Source organism: Schistocerca americana, chromosome 6 (assembly GCF_021461395.2).
Source record: "Schistocerca americana isolate TAMUIC-IGC-003095 chromosome 6, iqSchAmer2.1, whole genome shotgun sequence".
NCBI lineage: Eukaryota > Metazoa > Arthropoda > Insecta > Orthoptera > Acrididae > Schistocerca > Schistocerca americana.
In genome coordinates this window covers 256,859,080-256,883,372 of record NC_060124.1, presented here as the reverse complement: position 1 = coordinate 256,883,372, position 24,293 = coordinate 256,859,080, and the positions used below count along the sequence as shown (strand labels likewise).

Genomic DNA, 24,293 nt, shown 5'->3' with positions numbered 1-24,293 from the left:
CGTTTATGGAGTTCCTTCTTTCGTCGGTCAGTGGAGGTATTTCTTCTGTTTTCCAACGTCTCTTCGCAGCAGTTTTTCTTGTACCTTCTTTGACTGCCCTATTCAGAGATTTTCAAGCCTTTTCAAATGAAACGTCTACCGAAGTATTATCATCGCAGTACCTACAGCCACTGAAAGCTTCAGGTGCATCTCGTCATTCCTTAGTACTTAAGTATACCACTTCCTTCATCGTTGATTCTTTGTGACTATTCTTTTCAACTTCAGCCTACTCCTTATTGTTAATAAATTGTGATACATGTCTGTATCTGCTCCTGGGTATGCTTTCAAATCCAGTATCGAATTTCGAAATTTCTGTGTCGCCATGATGTAACCCAGTTGTATTTTTTCAGTGTCTCCAGCATTGTCCAAGCATACATCCTCAACTTGTATCTTTGGAACAGTGTATTTGCTGTTACTAACTGAAATTTTTGGAGAACTCAGTAAACATTTCTCCTCTCTCATTCGTGCTACCAAACCCAACTTGTCCTGTACCTCTTTCTTCAGTTATTTCCCCTATTACCGTGTTCCGCTCCCCCAATCTTATTAGGTTATGGTCTTCTTTTATATGTCAAATTAGTCGTTCAGTATCATCGTCTAAGAATCTCTTCTTCTTCTTCTGCCTCTAATGTCGGCATGAATACCCGAACTACTGTTGGCGGTGTTATTTCCTTGTCATTGAAATGTTCGTAATAACACACTCTCAGCCCTACTTTTATATTCACAATGAGTACTGCACTCGTAATGCCGTGCTGTGTTGCTGTTGATATTAATCGATATTCGTTTTGCAAGGAATTCTTATGCACTTTCTATTTCACGTCACTAGCTCCCAATACATCAACATTGAGGCTTTGCATTTTCCTTTACAGATTTTCTAGCTCGTCCGCTACGTTCAACACTCTGATATTGCATGCTGCGACCTTTAGAATGTTACTTTCTCGTTCGTTATTGTATATTTTTCTCATGGTCAACTTACTCTAGGCATTCCGTTCCGAGAGATCCGAAAGCGAGAGTAACCTTTAATACCCTGCCAATGGAGACGTAATCATGAAACATTTTCTATTATAGGGCGCATGTCCTGTGCCCGGCTTGGCAGTTGCTGTGTCCCTTCATGTAAATATTTGAAACGTAGCTGTTTCTTAAAGAGTGCCTTTCATACACTTCCGAATTGCACCGTGCTCGGCTAAGTCGCTGGTTGATCCACAGACAGTCACTAGTCGCCTCAGTCGGCGAAAGCGACTCAGCTTTGCGATAGCAAGTAATTGCTGCTGTATCTTACCAGGAGGCAAAAGCTTTATCCCGCGGCAATCAACAAGAAAGCTAGTCGGGGTAGTGAGTTGCATTTCCATCGTGGTTTCAAGGACAAAGGCATTCTGGTCTCACCCTTCAGCATGGCTACCTCGTAGCGGCAGACAGTAATTTACAATTTGTGTTAGGACTGGTAAGGAAGCATTCGACCCACAACCGTCGTTACTTTCGGTATAATGGTGAGTCTACAGAAAGCCCCAACTATTTTAGTTGCATTCCTATGGCCAGGATCCATTACGACGTTCAGGTCATGTCTTTTTTCTCGTTGACTTTCACAAGCAAACTTCATTTATAATACACAGGGTCTTTGTTCTCATTTTCAGTTGCTTCAGAAAACATAGTGCTTTGAATCCGTTTCTGTGCTAGGCGCTTGCACATTCAAGCGACTATGTTTGCAAGCGATTTGCACCCTCATTTCTTTTATGATTCCGAGTTACGTTCCTCGGAAACGGTGTTAGGTACTGTAACTCGAAGTTTGTTCACAACCACCATGGATAAACTAAGTAGCAATCCCGCTTGTCAATCATGTTGAGTTTCTGACGCATTTCGATTCCGCGATTTCGTTACCCTAAACTTTTACTAATTCTATCTCGTGTCCGTGCCTCTTTTCACTTGATTTCGTGGAGAAGCTTGTTACTTGCACCTATGCCACATTTTCTCAGGGGTTACACTGCATAGGCGTGTCTCATTAGCCTCTCCTTTTTTTCCTTTTTTTAGGTATTTTCTGCAATCCAGGTAAGCGGACTCTGATGCATTTCTCCTAGTGACCCTGTGGCTGAGACGACGTAACTGAAAATCCATCCATTCCCTACCCATGGTCATTGTATTCTGGTTGTTAGGCAATGTAGATAACACATGACAAAAACATTTGTCCATTGAAAATTCGGAGCTACAAGCTGTGCTTTGTTCTACTTTGAAGCTGTATAGCATGTGGTTTTCAGTTCATGCACATGTTGGATATTCAGTGGTGTTCCTTCCGATTAACTCTCCCCCTTTACCTTGCGCTTTCGTAAGCTCTCCCATCTCCTGGTGCTATTTAAAAGTCAAACAGCATTGTCAATGCGTCATATTCTGTGTCTGGGCGTGAACTGTGTTGATAATCCTGTATCAACATTCGTGTTTAGTTTTACAAGGAGTTACATTTTACGTGGTTTTTGCCAATAATCAGTTCTTATTGGTTCATGCAAGCATTGTGTAATACGTGTATCCTTAGACTGTGGAACGTCTGGCTTCAGTACATATTAGTGGTCGTCGCTAAACTACTTTACAGTGGCGTAAGGCGAAAACCGAAATTTCTGGATTTAGATTAAATATACGCAGTCATCGAGTTCAAGATGCTAAAACAGAAGCTCAGATTGAATTAGAATTACAAGGCTTGGAATTTTAATATTGAAGCAACACATGAGTAGCTTACTGTGCTGAGTAACCACGGAAGAACGTCCACGCAACACATAGAAAGGCGTTAAGAAATGTGTTACAAGTAAGAATACGATGGAAAGTTTGTACGGTTAAGAAATATTCAGCTGGACGGTACGGTGTGATTTTAAGAGGTGACCACAAAGTTTTTGAAGAAAAGCAGGAGAAATTTCCGAAAAATCAAGTGTAACTGGGGATAAATTAACGAAGGACCCAAAAACCGACACAAAACTGGTAAAATTCGACATAAAATAGGTAACATCCTATTTAACGTCTGACATAAAACAGGTGAATCCCGGCTGGGAGAAGATCAAGGCAGAACAAATGTTGGAGATCTGGAAGGTTAAGTTCAGTAATGAAATAAGATCGACTAAATAAACTTAAGAAAATACCAGGGCAAAGAAGCTATATAAAACGAAAACAGGACACATCACAATAGGGATATAAAGAGAAACAAAGAAATAGTAGACTGGCAAACATACAATAAAAGAGATAATAATGAAATAAAAGAGACGAATGTCTCTTAGGAAAATGTTGACTCTGACACCTGAAATTAGTGCACGAAGCTTTTGGTGACCGCTGGTAACCTGTATCCAGAACTGTTGCAGAAATTCATCTACGTAGTCTTCGCGCAAGTGACATTAATATTGGCTCAAATGGTTCAGATGGGTCTGAGCACTATAGGACTGAACTTCTGAGGTCATCAGTACCCTAGAACTTAGAACTACTTAAACCTAATTAATCTAAGGACATCACACACCCATGCCCAAGGCATCCATGGCCGTAGCGGTCGCGCGGTTCCAGACTGAAGCGCCTAGAACCGCTCTGCCATTTCAGGCGGCGACATTAATATAAAACAGCTGTTGGACTATATGAAGAACAAAACAAGGTTTAGGAGCTGTTGCAAATAGAAGTACAACGCCTGACAAAAAACTACAGCACCGAGAAAGGAGACGAGGAGGTGGGGGGAGGGGGTCGCGAAAACGCCGAACGAAAACAAATTTCATGGATTGAGTGGGTAAATGATATTTCAGTAATAATAAAATGGAGTCACATTTACAAATAAGTTGACAATATGACGTAAATTATCACTACGACGTTGCCTCCTCTCTGCTGGCTGTCATTCGGTTGAGAATTGTGTCATAAAGTAGGTGTCACTTCTTGTGAATTAATCTGGTCCACGACTAGTGAACTGGTATCTCATATCAAAGAAACTGGCATTAGGACGGAATTGACGTCCTAGCTGGTCTCACACATGTTCCTTTGGAGACATATGCGTAAACATCTTATAGAGCGAGTTGTGATTCGTGTAAGAGTATTGTCTGTTGAATAATAACCCTATAATACTGATGAAAGAGGTCACATGATGTCCGTGACACGCCATTGTGTTGCTAGAGTTCCATCAGTCACTACCATTCATGACCTGTAGCAATAACCGATGGCCGCCACACAGTGACGTCAGTGCTGGTACCTCTCTCCAGACAGCCACCATACTCAGTGAAGCAGGACGTCAGGATAGCGCAAATCCGTGATTCATCACTCAACACAAAGCGATGTCATCTACCAGCACTCCATGTTTCGCGGTCCACGCACTACGCCAAACGCAGCCGTTCGTGTCGTGCTGTTAATGGTAACTCGGTAGTCCGGCTGCTGCTACTCTACATCCAATTGTCCGAGATGACACAAAATATAGCAGGGACTCCATCATTTGTTCGTGGAGAGCAGACACACATGTGAAGCAGTTTCAATGTGTTTCTTGCACAGTACAGCGATCCTCATTTATGGCGGTCAGACGTGGTCGACTGGAACCTTACGATTATGCCTGTCCACAAGTTCCCATCCTGATGCTCCCACACAGTCCAACATCGGGCCGCTGTAACGTCCCAATATCTCACAAGTCTGTGGATTACATGATTCGATCAGCTGGGCAAATGGAGAACTACTCTTTCAAACTCTGTTAGGTACTGATAACGCTGTCTCACATGAGTAGGCCTGTTCGTGTCCTTCATAGCGAACACTCAACATCTTGCACTGTTCACGCTCCTCGTAACAACACTAAACACGAGCAACACTAACGCACTCTATTAGTTGTTCTACCTGTCGCACAGAATTGCAGCTCTAATCATTTACACTGAAATGCATCAGACTGGACCCATCTACATCTACATCTGCTTCTACATCTAGATAGATACTCTGCAAATAACATTTAAGTGCCTGGCAGAGGGTTCATAGAACCAACTTCACAATTCTCTATTATTCCAATCTCGTATAGCGTGCGCAATGAATGAACACCTATATCGTTCCGTACGACCTATGATTTCCTTTTATTTTATCATAGAGATCGTTTCTCCCTATGCACGTCGTCGTTAACAAAATATTTTCGAATTCGGAGGAGAAAGTTGTTGATTGGAATTTCGTGAGAAGATTCCGTCTCCAAAGAAAAACGCCTTTTTAAAAATGATTTCCAGCCCAAATCCTACATCATTTCATTGAAACTCTATCCCATATTTCGCGATAATATAAAACGTGCTGCCTTTCTTTGAACTTTTTCGATGTACTCCGTCAGTCCTATTGGTAAGGATCCCACACCGCGCAGCAGTATTCTAAAAGAGGACGGAAAAGCGTAGCGTAGGCAGTCTCCTTAGTAGGTCTGTTACATTTTCTACGACTCCTGCCAATAAAACGCAGTCATTGGTTACCCTTGCCTTCAACATTTTCTATGTGTTACTTCCAATTTAAGTTGTTCGTAATTGTAATACCTAGATATTTAGCTGAATTTACGGCTTTTAGATTAGAGTGATTTGTTGTGTAACCGAAGTTTAACGGATTCCTTTTAGCACTCATGTGGATGACCTCACACTTTACTACGAACTGTGACCTGTCTGACAGGAAACCACAAATCCAGTTACATAACTAAGACGATATTCCATAATAACGCAATTTCGCTGCAACTGCTTCTGTGGTACAGTGACAAAAGCCTTCCGGAAATCTAGGAATACGGGATCATTCTGAAATCACTTGTCAATAGCACTCAACACTTCATGTAATAAATAGCTAGTTGTGTTTCACAGGAGCGATGTTTTCTAAACCCATGTTGACTGTGTGTCAATTGACAGTTTTCTTCCCGAGTTTTTAGTTTACTTACTTATTCCAGTAAATCACTCGAGGTATAGCTAGATTTTTCCAATTTCCTTGTTCGTATTATACGAAATATGATACTCAAATGAAACATACCTGATGAATACAAAGGTTACGATTTCCTTCTAATGGAATATTTCTAATTAATTTGCGTACTACACATTCACATGATATCTGGCAGGTGAACTTGCTGTGTCTCAGCGTAGCCGTCGCAACCGAACAGTTCCTGTAGTCGGGAGGAACGTCACGTCACAAGCTGAGCGGCTGCGACCCGAACTTTTGTGGCGGCGTTCGTAGCGACAAACAATTCGCTGTAGAAACGGCTTACGAAGTCACCGCCACACTTTTAATAGCGGGCCGACCGGTCCGCTGGAACAGTGAACAGAAAGATGAAAACCCAAACACTCTGATTAAATAAACGTCGGTACTTATCTTTATTAACGAAGATACAGAAACACAGTAGTGAACTCGGTGTCTACAGAAATCTGTCTAGTTCGAGTCGGAGCGGCTAGGTCAGCGTCGGCTGACGACAAACAACAACTCTGCTGCGATGAACACACAACTGACTAGCAAGTACACAATTCGGTGGCGAGTATACAACTGAGCGGCGAATACAGAACTGTCCTAGCGCTCGCGACTCCAGCGCTTAAGAAACCAGAAGCCAGCGGTGGCGCGCGCAGACTTGCGGCGATTTCCTGTCTCGCTGGCGCTGCTTATGCGGACGGCGTCCGGACTTTGATGCTGCCAACCTTTTGGCAGCGGGCTCGGGTGGCATTACTGGCTAGGATATAACACTCCTCCCCCCCAAATCGCCGCACCGTCGTTGAATAATGACGTGGCGAGCGTCGACGGCGGGGGAGGGGTCTGGCCGCAGGCGTATCAGAAGAGACCGGGGCGGAGACTGTTGTCGGTGGCAGTCCCCGGTCCGCACCCCAGAATTGGCTGCGCGGGGCCTCGGGAAACACCGACTGAAAACCGAGGTCAGGGTGCACGCCTGTGACCACGGGCGCAGCTTCTGGTACTGGACGCGACGGGGCGTCGGGACCCACGAAGAGAGGCAGCGTCTCCTGACGCTGCGTCGACGGCTGCTGAGTGGGCGCCGGACAAGGCGCTGCGGCGTCAGACTCCTTGGGGGTGCCCAAGGAAAGCGGCTGCAGGACAGGCTGCACAGCCACCGCTTGGGAAGGCGGCCCGGCTGACGGGTCGACGTCCATCAGCTCCGAAGGCGGTGGCGACTGAAGAGGGACCACAGGCTCCGGAGCGACCACCTGGGGCGCTCCCGGATGAAGCTGCGCGGGAGGCATCAACGGGACGGGCTGTCGGCGTGGTAGCGGCGACGGCTGCTGCTGCTGCCCTGGGGGCGGCAGCGAAGTCGGAAGGCGCGGCTGGAACCCGCCGCGGACCAAATCTGTGGACAAAGAACGAGCGGCAGAATCCGGGCGGCCAGCGCGGCGCAACTGGTTCTGATGCCTCCTGTGCACCCCAGTAGCACCCTGAACAGTATAAAAACCGGAAAATCCCGGAGGCACTGATGCTCATCGGCGTCAATCTGATGGCAAGAGTCGTCAGAGGAATCGAAGACATCATCCGCAGCAATCGGCAATCTAGAAAGCGCGTCAGCGTTTGCATGCTGAGCTGTAGGGCGATTGTGATAACAAAAGAGCCCAACGTTGTTGTCTCTGAGCCGTCCGTTGAGGAACTGGTTTAGAGGGATGAAACAGTGACGTCAGGGGCTTGTGATCTGTTACTAAATAGAATGGTCTACCATAGAGGTAGTGATGGAATTTTGTGACACCGAACACAATAGCCAACGCTTCCTTGTCCAATTGGCTATAATTACACTGAGCTTTGTTTAGCAATTTAGATGCGAACGCAATAGGACGTTCGGTGTTACCGACTCGGTGAGACAACACAGCACCGAGGCCGAAAGAAGAGGCATCACAAGCTAACACCAGAGGCTTGTTAGGGTCGTAATGGACCAGACAACGATCATTCAATAAAGCCTCTTTAAGCTGCTGAAAGGCTGATTGGCAATCAGCTGACCACACAAACGAAACATTCTTACGGCGGAGACGATGCAACGGAGCAGCAATCTGTGATGCATTAGGTATAAACCGAATATAATATGTCAATTTGCCAAGAACTGCTTGCAATTCCTGCAGATTGCGAGGGGCGGGCAAATCACGAATAGCTGCTAAATGTGACTGGGAGGGATGAATGCCTTGAGCATTAATAACATGTCCCAGATACTCCATCTCCGTAAGGAAAAATGAACATTTATCGATGTTGCAACGTAGGCCTGCCTGAGACAACACTGTAAACAAACACTCCAAATTACGGAAATGTTCAGCAGGCGTCCGACCGGACACAACAATATCGTCTAAATAGTTGCAACACGATGGCACATTAGCCAGAAGTTGTGACAAAAAACGCTGAAAAACAGCTGGAGCTGACGCACAACCAAAAGGCAAACGCAGAAAACGGAACACCCCAACGACGTGTTTATGACAAAATACTGTTGTGATTGCTCGTCGAGGGGCAATTGCAAATATGCTTCACGGAGATCAATTTTGGAAAAGAAACGAGCTTCCCCTAACTTATCCATCAGCTCGTCCGGTCTAGGCAAAGGAAAAGAATCAATGACAGTCTGAGGATTAACTGTCGACTTAAAATCAGCACACAAACGTAACTTGCCAGACGGTTTCTTTATAATAACTAAGGGAGAAGCCGACTGGCTCGCTGAAACGGGTTGAATAACACCGTTGTTTTGCCAACGACGAAGTTCATCTGCTACAGGTGCCTGGAGGGCGTGAGGCACTGGACGAGCACGAAAAAATCGAGGCTGAGCATTATCTTTTAACGTAATGTGAGCGGCAAAGTTCGCAGCACAACCTAGTTCGTCTTTAAATATGTCACTGTATTGTTTACACAAATCGGTTATGCTGTCTTGAGGAACAACAACAGAATTAATTTGCAACACATTGTCTTGGATAGACAGGCCAAACAAGTCAAAACAGTCTAATCCGAAAATGTTTACACTGTCTGTAGCGCGGAGCACTGTGAATGAAACTGTTTTTGTATTGCCACGGAATGTGGCTGGCACGCTACATACACCTAACGCAGGAATTTGTTCTCCACTATAAGTAGCCAAAGAATGTTTTGCCGCTGAAAGTTTAGGGCGGCCGATAGCCGCATACGTAGCACTATTTATGAGAGTCACAGACGCACCAGTGTCTAATTGAAAATTGAAGGTCTTATCCTGGATGCGTAGCTTCACAAATAGTTTATTACACTGTCTCTGGATCGGTGCAGTGGAGGCGGAAGACACAAAATCAGCGCGTTTAGCGCGTGTTCGCTGCTTACGACAACTCGTGGGTTGGGCGGGTGGAGCAACAACTCCCGCTTCACTTGCAGTCTGTACATTACTTTTTACAGCGTTTGAATTACGCTTGGGTCGCATAGCAGAGGGCTGGGTGGGTGGCTTATTGCGAACAAGTTTATTACCCACACGAACCGTGGAAGAGCCTTTAAACGCGACCTTCTGGGCGGGCTGGCTTTGAAGAACATGAATATCCATGGGCTGGGCAGCACTAGAATTGTTCTTGCGTTTACGCAAACAAACAGTCTGGATGTGTCCTTTCCTTTGACAAAAGTGACAAACCGCGTTTCTTAACGGGCAACGTTCACGAGGATGAACAAGAACACACTTAGGGCAAGACTTAACTCTATCATTTTGCACACGCGGCTGACGAATGTGTTTAACATGACGCGGCCGGCTAGTGTTTACAGTCTGACTCTGCCGGTGGGGCCGCAGGCGTGACATGACTTGCTTAGCACAGGCAATTTGAGAAATACATGGCTGATCTAACTCACACTCAGCATAGTCAAAAGTATCTTGGGCTTCAATGATGTTCATCACAGTCTCTAATGACGGGTCAGGCAACTTTAAGATAGCAGCACGAATACGAGAATCTGCAATGTTTTGAGTAATAGCGTCTCGTAACATGACATCACTGTAGGAAGCTCCACACACACAACTAAATCGGCACTGACGGGTGAGGCCCCGTAAATCTGTTAACCACTGCTTATTAGATTGATGTGGCAGTTTCTTCAGTCTGAAGAACTTGAATCTGGCTGCTGCCACATGAACTCGTGACTCGAAATACTCAGCAAGCTTGTTAACAACAGCGTCATAGTCTAAAGCTTCTGGCTTGGATTCCGGGAACAACTTACAAAGTAGTCGATAGACTTCCACGCCTGCAGTGGAAATTAAATAAAGCTGCCGCTCAGTACCCGTGATTTTGTAGACTGTCATGTGCGCCTGCAACTGCGCGAAATATTCTCGCCATTCTTCTCTTGATGCATCAAAAGCACGGAAAGGTGGTGCTGCCTGTGCTTGTTCCTTTTGTGTTGGAGGATTAGCCGCTTGTTTGGCGATTGCTGCCACCAAACTTTGTATTTGCTGACTCTGTAACAAGATCAACTGTTGTAATTAGGCAGACATAGTGAACACAAATTAAACCAGCCCCCAAAATTTTATCGCTATAATTAGTATAACCAGAAACAAGTTGAACCAGCCCTGCACGCGAGTTCGGAAGTCCTCGTCGCCAGTTTTGTGGCGGCGTTCGTAGCGACAAACAATTCGCTGTAGAAACGGCTTACGAAGTCACCGCCACACTTTTAATAGCGGGCCGACCGGTCCGCTGGAACAGTGAACAGAAAGATGAAAACCCAAACACTCTGATTAAATAAAAGTCGGTACTTATCTTTATTAACGAAGATACGGAAACACAGTAGTGAACTCGGTGTCTACAGAAATCTGTCTAGTTCGAGTCGGAGCGGCTAGGTCAGCGTCGGCTGACGACAAACAACAACTCTGCTGCGATGAACACACAACTGACTAGCAAGTACATAATTCGGTGGCGAGTATACAACTGAGCGGCGAATACAGAACTGTCCTAGCGCTCGCGACTCCAGCGCTTAAGAAACCAGAAGCCAGCGGTGGCGCGCGCAGACTTGCGGCGATTTCCTGTCTCGCTGGCGCTGCTTATGCGGACGGCGTCCGGACTTTGATGCTGCCAACCTTTTGGCAGCGGGCTCAGGTGGCATTACTGGCTAGGATATAACACGAACACCTGTGATGCACTCTCCCGGTGGCCACTACCGCTTTCCCGCTGTCTCTTTGAGACGCTCTGGCCACATTTGCGCACATTAAATTTTACTGTGTCTTATCTGCAAAAGAAGTCTTTTCTCTCGATGGCAACCTGAGGTACACATTTGTGAATGTTAAAGCTTCTCATCACGCGCAAGTGCTGCCAATTGTTGGGCATCGCTATGAGAATATCAGCAAGTCAAAGTAGCAGTGTACAGCTTCTCGCGAGAGTGTGCAAGAGCTCGTGAACACCAGAATACATGGATGTGATTGGTTCGCTATTTCCACTGTGTAATTTAACTCTGTTTTTGTTTTATGCCTGGTAATTATTGAATGATCATTTTAATATTTATTACAACAGATAGTATTTCGCAGTTAGTTATTTTAGTCCATAAATTGAAGCCAACTGTACGAAGAGTGTTTCGAAAATGGGTACATATTTTCGTATCAGTATTGCATTTAAAATCATTAAAAATTGCATAATGGCATTACCACATAAATAAAAATATTCCTCCCACTTGAAAAAAATCAGGTCTGAAAGGGCTATTGTGGGCTGGGTGATCTGGGCACCGGCCTATCGAGGAAGAAAGACTTTTTTTGCTGAATCTGGTCAGACTACTGGCTGACGTGCCGTAGCCTGTAACTAGCAGTGCTGCGCAAAAGCAATCGCTGGTCCTGTGGGGGATCTCTGTGTTTCTTTAAATCAGAGTTCCTTCTATACCATATTGCCCTCACTGAACTAGCTGGCCAGTGGCAAGATGCTGCTCACGTGAGAGCATCCCGGTGGTCTAGTCTGAAGATAAGATTTTGTGTAGGTCGTGGCAGAGAAAACAAGCACTTTTTACACCCGCTTTCAAATTTCAATGCCACATCACTCTGTCGCCAAGACCTGGAGTTTAGGGACCCGAGCTCTGCCACGTGAAGTACTACAACATTGATTCGATGGTGACTTCAAAATTAGCCAGAATGGGACAACAAGTGTCACCTTTCGAATGGGAGGAAACGTTAGTTTTTTGTCTTATTGGTCTGAGCCATCACTCATCTTTTTAGAGAGTGATCTCCCACAAAAAAGTTGCAGGTCTGTTTAATGTGAAAATTAAGAGATTAGGTTCAGTAAGAATAAACTTCTCTACGTGGTCTCTCATTGGCATTACTTCTAACATTTCTCCAACAAGCAGTTTTTGTTCGCTTTCCTGTACAAACTGCGTCCGAGATTTTCGTAGTTTCCGAAGTATAATCCTTCCGGTTCGGCTAGAATATCGGCCTATTGTGACTCTATTGTGCTGCGGCGCTTAGGCGGTACGACGTCCGTCTTGCTACTTCCTGTGTTTAAGCAGGATCAACACACCTGTGTGGGCGTTCCATCCAGGGCTTAAGTTCCGCCTGCCGTTTCATTTCCTCTGGCGTTCCAACCTCTACTAGTACAGGCAATCATTCATTACGCCGTTAAAGACACTCCGCCACCTTTCATGCAATAAGCGTTAACAATTACTTAAAAGACGTAAGTGACAATGTCAGTCTCCTTTATGTACACTCCTGGAAATTGAAATAAGAACACCGTGAATTCATTGTCCCAGGAAGGGGAAACTTTATTGACACATTCCTGGGGTCAGATACATCACATGATCACACTGACAGAACCACAGGCACATAGACACAGGAAACAGAGCATGCACAATGTCGGCACTAGTACAGTGTATATCCACCTTTCGCAGCAATGCAGGCTGCTATTCTCCCATGGAGACGATCGTAGAGATGCTGGATGTAGTCCTGTGGAACGGCTTGCCATGCCATTTCCACCTGGCGCCTCAGTTGGACCAGCGTTCGTGCCGGACGTGCAGACCGCGTGAGACGACGCTTCATCCAGTCCCAAACATGCTCAATGGGGGACAGATCCGGAGATCTTGCTGGCCAGGGTAGTTCACTTACACCTTCTAGAGCACGTTGGGTGGCACGGGATACATGCGGACGTGCATTGTCCTGTTGGAACAGCAAGTTCCCTTGCCGGTCTAGGAATGGTAGAACGATGGGTTCAATGACGGTTTGGATGTACCGTGCACTATTCAGTGTCCCCTCGACGATCACCAGTGGTGTACGGCCAGTGTAGGAGATCGCTCCCCACACCATGATGCCGGGTGTTGGCCCTGTGTGCCTCGGTCGTATGCAGTCCTGATTGTGGCGCTCACCTGCACGGCGCCAAACACGCATACGAGCATCATTGGCACCACGGCAGAAGCGACTCTCATCGCTGAAGACGACACGTCTCCATTCGTCCCTCCATTCACGCCTGTCGCGACACCACTGGAGGCGGGCTGCACGATGTTGGGGCGTGAGCGGAAGACGGCCTAACGGTGTGCGGGACCGTAGCCCAGCTTCATGGAGACGGTTGCGAATGGTCCTCGCCGATACCCCAGGAGCAACAATGTCCCTAATTTGCTGGGAAGTGGCGGTGTGGTCCCCTACGGCACTGCGTAGGATCCTACGGTCTTGGCGTGCATCCGTGCGTCGCTGCGGTCCGGTCCCAGGTCGACGGGCACGTGCACCTTCCGCCGACCACTGGCGACAACATCGATGTACCACTGTGGAGACCTCACGCCCCACGTGTTGAGCAATTCGGCGGTACGTCCACCCGGCCTCCCGCATGCCCACTATACGCCCTCGCTCAAAGTCCGTCAACTGCACATACGGTTCACGTCCACGCTGCCGCGGCATGCTACCAGTGTTAAAGACTGCGATGGAGCTCCGTATGCCACGGCAAACTGGCTGACACTGACGGCGGCGGTGCACAAATGCTGCGCAGCTAGCGCCATTCGACGGCCAACACCGCGGTTCCTGGTGTGTCCGCTGTGCCGTGCGTGTGATCATTGCTTGTACAGCCCTCTCGCAGTGTCCGGAGCAAGTATGGTGGGTCTGACACACCGGTGTCAATGTGTTCTTTTTTCCATTTCCAGGAGTGTATTTATACATACGATGTACAACCTATCACACGATACCTAACTGTGTTTGTAGATCACGTCAAAGTATGTGAATGAGTGCTTGTAAGGTGCAAAATTATATCCACCTTACAGCATCACTTATGCACAGCGCAACAACTGTTGGCAGCTGCCGCAGTTCAGAGCACCGCGACTTGTCGGCAACCACCTCAATGGCAGTCACTGTAAGATCGCATTTATATTGCACACTCCCGACTGCGGAAATGGCGATACACTGAGAGAAGAGGAGTTCATTCCGAGTTTCTCTTTTTGAGACTTCCTAACTTGATCCAAGCGCTTCACGCACTGATATGCGATCTAATTCCTGCTTCAAAGGGGATTTTTCTCGTAACCATTTATATTTGTTTCCCTATCGAAGTAAGTCATTGGAGCTCACACGCCTTGTGACGTTTCTTTCTAATTCTCCCTTTAGTCATTGATCTGTTGCATGCTCTATTCTAATTTATACCTTTTTTTGTAATTTTGAAGCTTTGCAATTACCATTGAAATCGTAATTCGTGTCGTTTCAAGTGCTTGGGCGGCATCTCAACCGTAATTGTCCACCATAATGCTGGTGGCAACCCCAAAGACCATACATTTTATAATCATTGTTCTATTTTTATAATGTAAATTCATCCTTAAATCGTTTTATGGCCTCGCAATTTGTATGTCCTGATTAATTTTCACGCACTGTTTGAATAAATATTGTTTGATCAGATCAAAATATAACACTCAGCCACCTGTAAATTATTGTGTTCAAATGCCCAGGTCCCCCCAAACCTAAGGGATAGGCGAGACCCCTGACGTGCTCAGGAACTTGCTGGTGGCAACCCCAAAGACCATACATTTTATAATCATTGTTCTATTTTTATAATGTAAATTCATCCTCAAATCGTTTTATGGCCTCGCAATTTGTATGTCCTGATTAATTTTCACGCACTGTTTGAATAAATATTGTTTTATCAGATCAAAATATAACACTCAGCCACCTGTAAATTATTCTGTTCAAATGCCCAGGTCCCCCCAAACCTAAGGCATAGGCGAGACCCGTGACGTGCTCAGGAACTTATCGAATAACGTTTTCCGACGTGCGCTGCATTTGATTTATTCAACTAACGTATTACTTTCATGGGTGTCATCTATCATTTTATATGATCTGGGGTGATGGATTTAGCATCAGTCTAATCTGCATACCCAAGGAGCACAGATGGACAAGAGGTCGTGTTCATAGCGCAACCGGTTTCTGGCAAACTTCTTTGCGATAACAGAAGACGGATCTGAGAAAATATTAATTTTGCTAATATATGTCGGAGAGTAATTTGTGTTAAATTCTATTTATCTTGAATTAATATATCTTTATGAAGATCCGGCGCCTTGTCCGTAATACCAGAGATTGTTGGGAACTAATGCCCCGGATTTTTTTATGTGAAAACTCTTAAGAAATTGTAATTAATACAATCGTCCTTAACACTCTATATCTTTATTCTTCATGTCTACGTACTTGCAGACCTTTGCCCCTAGACGTCTCTGAATTGTAATGTGTAACATGGCGGTATGTAATGTGGCTATGTCGGTGCGTGTGAAACTGCTTGCTGTAGCAGAGTTTCAAATTCGGGGTGTTCGTCGATACATGGCTCACCATCTTCTTCAGCACGATTACGCCAGGCCACACACGAGCGCTGCGACGTGTGACACTATCCGTCGCCTTGTGTTCACGGTCATCGATCATCCTTCACACGGCTCAGATTTGGCCCCGTCTGATTGTCATGCGTTTCCTTAAGTTGAAGACACATTCGAGGACTTGACTTTTATAGAGGAGAAGCAGTACAAGCAGAGGTGATGTTGTGGCTACGTCAACAGTGACGATATCAACAAACAAGTCTCCCGTTGGGAGAAAAGTCTTCGTCACCAGGGTGACTATGTGAGAAATAAATATATAGATATGAGGATTAAAGGTGTAGAATGTTATTAAATATTGTTTTATTTATATAGCTTGAAGATTTTTCACACAAAAAATTCGGATGCCATGTATAATCGATGCGATGTTGAATAACAAAATCAACTAACATACCACATTTCAATTCGAATTTTTCAACAACACGTCTTGAAAGAGTTCACGAAGTATGATTTAACTCCATAATCTTCAAATAATTTATTTAATTTCTTTTGTGTGTTGGCTTTTCAGTTGTTATATGTTACTGTGTTCAGTAGTATGTGTACAGGTTTGTAACATCTACTTTAAACTGACGTTGGAGGGGCGTTGCTGTGTTCCTTATTACTTGTGAAACATCAGTAAGAAATTCATGATAGGCAAAATTAGTGGTGAAGGATAATACAGTCCTGAGTAATCGTAATTCAAATATGCAATGAAGTACGAGTTAAAATGAAGTAACATAATCCGGAATTCTGATTTAAATTTCATAAGATTAATTTCTATTCATTAACATAATATTTTTGTATTGCTATAAGGACGGGTATGTTTTCAAACCATTCCGCTGCAGAAAACTAATAATGAAGTTTGAAAGTTGTTGGGCATTTCTCTTCGTTGGCAAAAATGCATAAACAAATGAAACTATTTGACTCCATTGTTATTTCCTTATACGTGAACAAAAATTTACGTTAATGAATGATTGGTTCAAGACAGTGTGTGCCCTAACATTTTAAAGATATGTGAACTAAAATAACAGAGAAACAATGTTTCAGAGACCTCAAGTTTTAACAGATATTCACTATCCTCGTCTAAGTAGTAGTACTAATAGAAGCTTATTCATTTCATTGGACAATATACAATATTGTTATTTCCAACAAAAGACATCTGAAGATTGGGCGTGACGTTAGTTTTTGAGTGTCAAAATTACGTAGTTATGTTGCAAAGAGACTGCATAGCTACCTTATATTTTGTACAACGGTAAGTAGAATCAGAGCAAAGAGAAGAATAAGAAACGAAACCACATGCATTACAATTAATGTCGGAGATGAAAAACCAGAGAGGAAACACGACTGCACCTGAAACAGTGCAACTTAACGAACAATGAAAGGAACGAAAGTCGAGTTCAGTAGTCGCACGTGCCAAGATCTGTGCCCTGTAGCAGCAGCTACACAAACAGAAGAATAGTTCAGAAACATACCAGTGGCCATTTCTTGAAGCAGAAGAAATGAACAGAAGTAAAAACCTTCTCGGAGAAGGAATAAATGGAACAAGAAGAGTCACAATAGCAAAATCAAGACAGTTGCCAATGACAGCAAGACATAAACTGAAGATAGCAGGACGCAGACACGTGCGACGCCTGTCTCACGATTAAGAGCGCTAAGACGGTGAAAGAGGTGAGGACAGTGTTACTGTGAAGGACATAGCGATACAGGCTACACGCATGATACAGCGTTATCAGCACATGAAAGAGGTTGTTAGGATCCTCATTATGGGTCCACACTTAGCACGCTGGTCGAATAGTGCAAATTTCCAGATCTGTGGAGCATTCAACTGTGACAGTGGCCTGATATTGGACTGTATGAAAATGTAAGGAAATCGGGGGGCAGGCATTTTCATCATCAAATTTCTGGTCGATCATGTCTGACCACTATACGGAAGATCGCCACATAGTGCACCAAACAAATCGCAATCCCTTCACATCAGGACCTACCACCCAAAAGCAAATAATGGACTCCCTGCAACATTCTGAATATTCCCACAGCTTTGGCTCAAGAAAAGCGAATACCGTCCTATGCGTAGGCTGCCATTAGCACCATATCACAAACGGTTCTGTTTCAAGTTGTGCCACCAACGGGAAGCAAGGACTACTTATCAACTGTGCAACATTTTATTTATTTATGAATCGCAGTTTTGTTCTACGGTACCTCAGATGGTCATCGTTTGGCGAGTATGCTGGCGATCTTGGCATACTTCCCATTCTTCTAATGTGTTGGAGAGGCACAGCGGTGTTACTCCGTTCACTATGGTGTCAGCAGCAATCGGATAAGACTTCAAGTCACTGCTGGTAGTGACTGAGGGATCTCTGACGGCACAGTGGGACGTCATGGACATCCTGCATCGTCAAGTGTTATGTCTCCTGTTTCAACACTGTCGTCCCATTTTCCAGTAGTACAATGCTCCTCCACACACAGCACACGACTTTATGAGACACCTCCGTGATACTCAAGTATTCCCGTGGCCAGCAACATCCCCAGATTTGTGTCCAACAGAACATGTGTGGTACCAGCTTGGACGTCAACTTCATCCTAGCAGCTATATCTAGGATCTCGAGGTCCAGAGACAACAACAGAGGACCAGCTTGTCTCGGAAGAGGATTAAACGGCTTCACGACGTCCTCCCCAACCAATTCAGTGCATGAATCAAGGCCAGAGGGCGTGTAACATCATAACGCTGAGTCGTTTTTAAATTTTAGTCGATAGAGTAGTCACTAAAATAACATCACTTACCTCCCCGACTCTCGAATATTCGTTACATTTCCTCTTCCCATTCTCAGAGCTTCTCTTATTTGGTCAGGCAGGCAGTACATTTCCTCTTCCCATTCTCAGAGCTTCTCTTATTTGGTCAGGCAGGCAGTACTTCAGCTGAATGCTTTTATGCCAACAAGATCATCATGGCTCTTAGTGCGAAAAAGAATACTGTAATATGTTCTAATATGAACAAGCATGTGAGGTGCGTCAGAGTATCGACTTAGTTACTTAGGGGTCGAGCTGTAGTTTTTCAGATATTTTCCAGAGGCACAAGCTAAGCAGATGCCCTTTATAGCTGACAGCTGTGTTTCATAGAGGGAAAGCAGAGGGAGCTGAGTCGGAGAGTGGAGCTGCAGACAGAGTGGCGAGCGCTAGCTTGCCATGGCTGTCTGTAAGGAACTGTGGTCAAAATGAGAGGCTGCACTGAGCTGGCCAGTACACTATATTTGGTTACTGACAGATGCAGCAGGGAAGCGGTGGACTCGGCGGCTGGTGGCGAGGTAGACAGAGTGGGGCCGGAAGCTTCATCTGTTAGTTGCTGATCACCTACCTCACACCACCGTATGTAGTTTGGTGAGGCATCAATGAGGTCAGAGAAATTAAAAAGTGTTAAAATTCCATTCAACACAGGTTAAGTTTAGACAACAGGCATGTGAAATTATTGCGACCTAGGCTACCCTCCATCTATGTAAATTAAACCAGGGCAGCATTAAAACCCAGTGCAGGCAAGGCGATGTATCCAACATTGAGACTTTGGTGATGTTACCGAGTATGTGACTGGGAGTGGTGCATTAGCACAGGTAATATGCTGCTATCTGGTACAAATAACTTTTGATTTTGTAGAAGATTCAGTCACAGACCAGCAGTACCACTAGAAATCAGATCTATGGCAGACGAGTAGGCGACATGGAGCCTCCAGCCGCATTCATAGGATTGAAGGCCTGCCAGGGTACGTGCTCCCTACACTAAGTCCATCCACTGGTGTTTGCCAAAGCACAGTCGGCCTGACGATTTACTGCAGAAGCAACCGAGCTCCTGCCAGGAGGCAGTGGGTCACACTCCATGCACAGCAGCCACCTTCAGCAGACACAATGAGTACGACCCTTGCCATTCGCCTTGGCTGCCTGGGTGAGGTTAGTCATCAAAGAGGGGTTACCTTTCCAAGATTCCAGTATGTGCCGCTTTTAGTGCAGTGGTTCACTCAACATAACTGTGGGCCTGACGCCGAGCAAAGCAGACAGCATATGTTACAGTTACGGGGTTACAGGGCATGTATAGAAGCAGTGCTGCCAGTTGCAGTAGAGTAATTGTGGTATGGATCTTGAGCAGCATCATGGAATACAGGTATGGGAGGAGGACAGAAAGAAGGTAGTACCCACCAATATTGAGAAATTTGGTTCCAGAGAAGTATGGTTGACAAAGGCAATGTTAATGTGAATGTATGCTTTCCCGGCGTATACAGCTGGCGAAGAGTTCTCGGGCTTCCAGCCGGGTGGCGGTGTCTTCAAACTGCGACGTTTCGACGAGTGACATACTCGTCATCTTCTGGCGAAGTGCCGAGACTTTCTGGATGCCGGTCCCTTTATACCTGCGGCGTGCCCCCACCACCTGGCCGCGGGAGGCTGGGTCCAGAGGAACCGGCGGCCGGGGTGGAGGGGGAAGCGGGTGCGCCGTTCGTGTCTCCGTCAGAGCATTCCGGTAGCGTCGAGTGAGCTGGACGGTTCTTGGTGCGTTCCTGGCGTATTGCGTATTCTTCCATATTTGGGGCCCATATCAGCCAAAATCGGGAGGCTACTGAGAAAATCAAACATAAATACCGTCTTCCGACCACCGCCGAAGACGAAACAGCTGCTGGGCTCAGCTAAAGACCCACTCAAACTCAACACACCTGGTATATACAGCATTGCCTGCGAATGTGGTGTACAGAACATTGGACAAACGCAGCGCTGCGTCTCGAAAAGGTGCGAGGAGCACACCAGACATGTCCGACTTTTGCAGATAGAGATATCTGCTACAGCTGAACATAGCATCAAAGAAAACCACACCTTTGATTTCGGGAACACCAGGGTGCTGTGCCGAGCGGGGAGCTATTGGGACAGCGTCATTAAAGAATCAATAGAAATACGGGTCCACGAGAATCTTGTGAACAGGGACGAAGGCTATCAACTGAGCGCAGCCTGGAATTCAGCATTAGCCGCAATACGCCAGGAACGCACCAGGGACCGTCCAGCTCATGAGACGCGACCGGAATGCTCTGACGGAGACACGAACGGCGCACCCGCTTCCCCCTCCATCCCACCCGCCGGCTCCTCTGGACCCAGGCTCACGCGGCCAGGTGGTGGGGGGCACGCCGCAGGTATAAAGGGACCGGCATCCGCAAAGTCTCGGCACTTCGCCAGAAGATGACGAATATGTCACTCGTCGAAACGTCGCAGTTTGAAGACACCGCCACCAGGCAGGAAGCCCGAGAACTCTTCGCCAAAGGCAATGTTGATAATAAGACTGGATTTTCCTGAGGAGGAGGACTGCTGCACACAACGTGTAATCCATATGCAGACACAGGATGCTGCTTATGCAGCACTACATAAGAAAGTGGAGCGTCTAATGTGATTTTGGAGGACACTGATGGAGGAGCAGTTCATGGAATTTGAGGATTTGTTTTTTCTTAAGGATCTATTGCCTGTAACACTTGTTATGTAACACATATTTCAAACAGGTAAAGACGCACTAGTGTACCACAAACCATTCAGAATACTTAAGTATGTGCAACAAATTTTGTAGGAGTTTGTTGAACAGCAGCAGAAATTGTGAATGTGCCAAAAATGTCTACAGACAATTCCAAGAAATAAAGATTTTGCCATGATTACCACCATCTTAGTAGTAAGACTGTATGTAACAGACGCATACCCCACATCTACCATCACAACAACTAAGGGCAGTGCAAGTATTTCTCTATCATGAAATTAAGAAGTGGATACCATCAGCTGGAAGTGTTTCCAGAGGACTGGCCAAAGACAGCTTTGCCACTGCTGCTGTTTGGATTGAAAAGTGTTCCTGCCACGTCTTCACAGTTGTTGGATGGAGTGTTGAAGGGGTTGAAGTCTCGCCAGCGTTTAGCAGACCTGGATGATATAATTGTGTTCTCAAGGGACACAGAAGAATATAGAGAAGTATTGAAGAGATTGCAAACTGCACATCTGATGCTGTTACAGAAAATTGTCATTTGCCATTGGAGGAAGTGAGTTACTTAGGGCATGTCAATAGCAATGATGAGGTGAGAACGGAACAAAGACTAATGTAGGAAATGTGAGAATATCCAGTGCCAAAGATGAATAATGAACTACAGTCATTTTTGGGACTCTTGATCTATTACAGAAAAGTTCATGAGTGGTTTCAGTGATACAATGCCATTTGCAATGCAAATCACCTAATCATGCTCTTGGGTGTGTTCTCAGTCAGTAGATCAATGCTGAGGAGCGCTGTATTTTCATTGCATTGAGACAATATAGTAGGGCTGAAAGAAACCTTTCCACCACAGAAAGAGAAGTCCTTACCCTAGTATGTGGAATGACATAGTTTTGGTATTATCTTTACAGGAAAAAGTTTAAAGCGGCAACTGATCATACTGCTCTGAAATGTTTGTTATGGATTAAGACCCAGTGAGTTTGACTATGAAATAGTTCACAAGCTAGGAAAGAAACATGGCAATGTATGTGCGTTACGCAGGATATTAACAGCAACACAAGTACTGGGGAAGGACCTTACTGAATAACAAGTGGCACAGAATGCTGACAGTGACAGCAAATAATACAAGATGCAACGACAGTTCAGGATTTGTGACAGTCTATGGATATGAGCGGTGACACTGGATAATCTGAAGGAAGAAATTCTGAATGAATTGCATGATCAAATACCATCTGGTCATGGAGGAAAGAGAGGAACAAACCATAGGTAGTAAAAAAAATACAGGTAGAAAGGAACAAAAGGAGATGTGGATCAGTATGTGAGGAATTGTGTGAATTGTGTGCAGCAAAGGTACGTCAGTTGTAAGCATGTATCATTACAGAGACTGGCAGAAGCTTCAGAACCGTTTGAGATTATTTGTGGTGGATGTATTAGGACCATTTAACTGTACTCCAGTGAGGAATGGTTTTATGCTGACGATGAGTAATCATTTGTATCGATATGTCGAGATGATATCTATGCAGAACTAGTAACTGATTACAGTCACACAGACAATGGTCAGTAGATGCATACTGAAGTTTGAAGTAGCAGAAATGGATCAGGGGACAAACATCATGTCACATTTGATGTAGGAAGTATATCGTTCTCACATGTGAAGAAATTAAAACTAGTCGACGAGTCCTCAGTCAAACAGAAGGACTCAACAGGTTCGTCGGACAGCTTGGTTGATACTGAGCTACTATGTGAACTCTTACCACAATGATTGGGACATGTACCTTCATTTGTAGTGCCTGCCTACAATTCAAAGGTCCACACCAGTGCAGAGTCGTCACAGTACGAGGTAGCGAGCAGGAGAAAAATTCATTGACCATTTGATAATATTAAGACAAAAACAGGCAAGGATGCAGACATCTGTGAGTTCGTGAGGACAGTGAGAGATGTAGGGGAGCGAGTACAGAGGGTGAAAATCAAGGCATTGGAGAGACTGGAGGTAGCCGTCAAATGCATGTGAAGCCAAATCACAGTATACTGTAGTTAGTGTTGTGTAGTCCTTATACACCAAAAGGCAAGATGATGAAATTATTTACTAGGTAACAGCCTGTTATCAGGTAACAGAAACATCACCAGCTGATGTTAATCAACAGTTGCTGCTGAGGTCGAGAATAGTATATGTTAGACACTCCTACCATTCAGTTACCCTCCAGAGTATACTCCTGCGATAGTAAGAGTGGAACCAGAGGAAAAAGCAAAAAGGGGAATTGGAGGAGTACATTGGACAGTTTAAATGAAGCTATGCAAGACGTGTCACCTGCACCGAGCTCAAGGAAGTGGTAGTGATGGTAGTCGCTGTCCTGAACAGTAAGAATGAGAATGGGAAGGATGCTAGTCAATGTGTTGCTGTATTTCTTCGCCTGTAATGGAGTGGGAGTAGTGTGGAACCAACATTTGAAGGTAGGAGATCTCTTTGCAAGACAATAGGCTGTGGTGAGTACTAGTCATCTACAATCTCTGAGTTCACTGCGTGATAACTGGGAATTCTAGAATGATATAAGAAAGTAGAAGGAAGTGTTTTCTGGTAGCCAAGAACAGTGCAGCATTCTGGAAGTTTGCGTAAAGTGTATGAACGGTTGCTAGGACAGATGAAGCAAGTAGTGAATGTGATGCTGCTTTCACTACAACAGCGGAAGAAATGTTGGATGGACACTGAAGACTGTGTTTGGAACAGCAGATGCCGATGACATAAGGGAACCAAACAAGACCGTGTACACGGGCGTTGGCCGAAGACAGTAAGTCAGTGGTGAAGTCGCATACCACTGAGATAACGGGGTTGGAGAGCAGAATGTTAAATAACACACGTACGCTGCAGAAACTGATAAGTGAGGTGATGGACTACGTGAAGGCATCAGAGAGCCCTATCAACTGGGATGCAAGCACGAATGGAGGTACTGTATGCAAGAGTCATCATGACAAGACTATTAAAATCGCCAGTGGACAGCGTCTGTAATGTAAGAGAGGAGATGACTAGCAGAGTCCCATCTTGTTTTCAACGGAACAGTGCCTGTCGAGGTTGAGGAAAGTGCAGAGAGAACTTCCTTAAGAGCTAGGATTCATAGCAGTGCCTATTGGGC

At 45.2% G+C, this 24,293-nt stretch overlaps 1 protein-coding gene across 1 annotated transcript in view; it reads right to left on the bottom strand.

Moving 5' to 3' along the window:
• LOC124620080 (pollen-specific leucine-rich repeat extensin-like protein 1) overlaps nucleotides 1-24,293 on the bottom strand; it is a 106,192-nt gene that overhangs the window by 4,024 nt on the left and 77,875 nt on the right. The window contains exon 2 of the mRNA XM_047146747.1: nucleotides 6,891-7,391. Within this exon, the coding sequence (XP_047002703.1) occupies nucleotides 6,891-7,391 (501 nt within the window). The remainder of the gene's footprint in view (nucleotides 1-6,890; nucleotides 7,392-24,293) is intronic.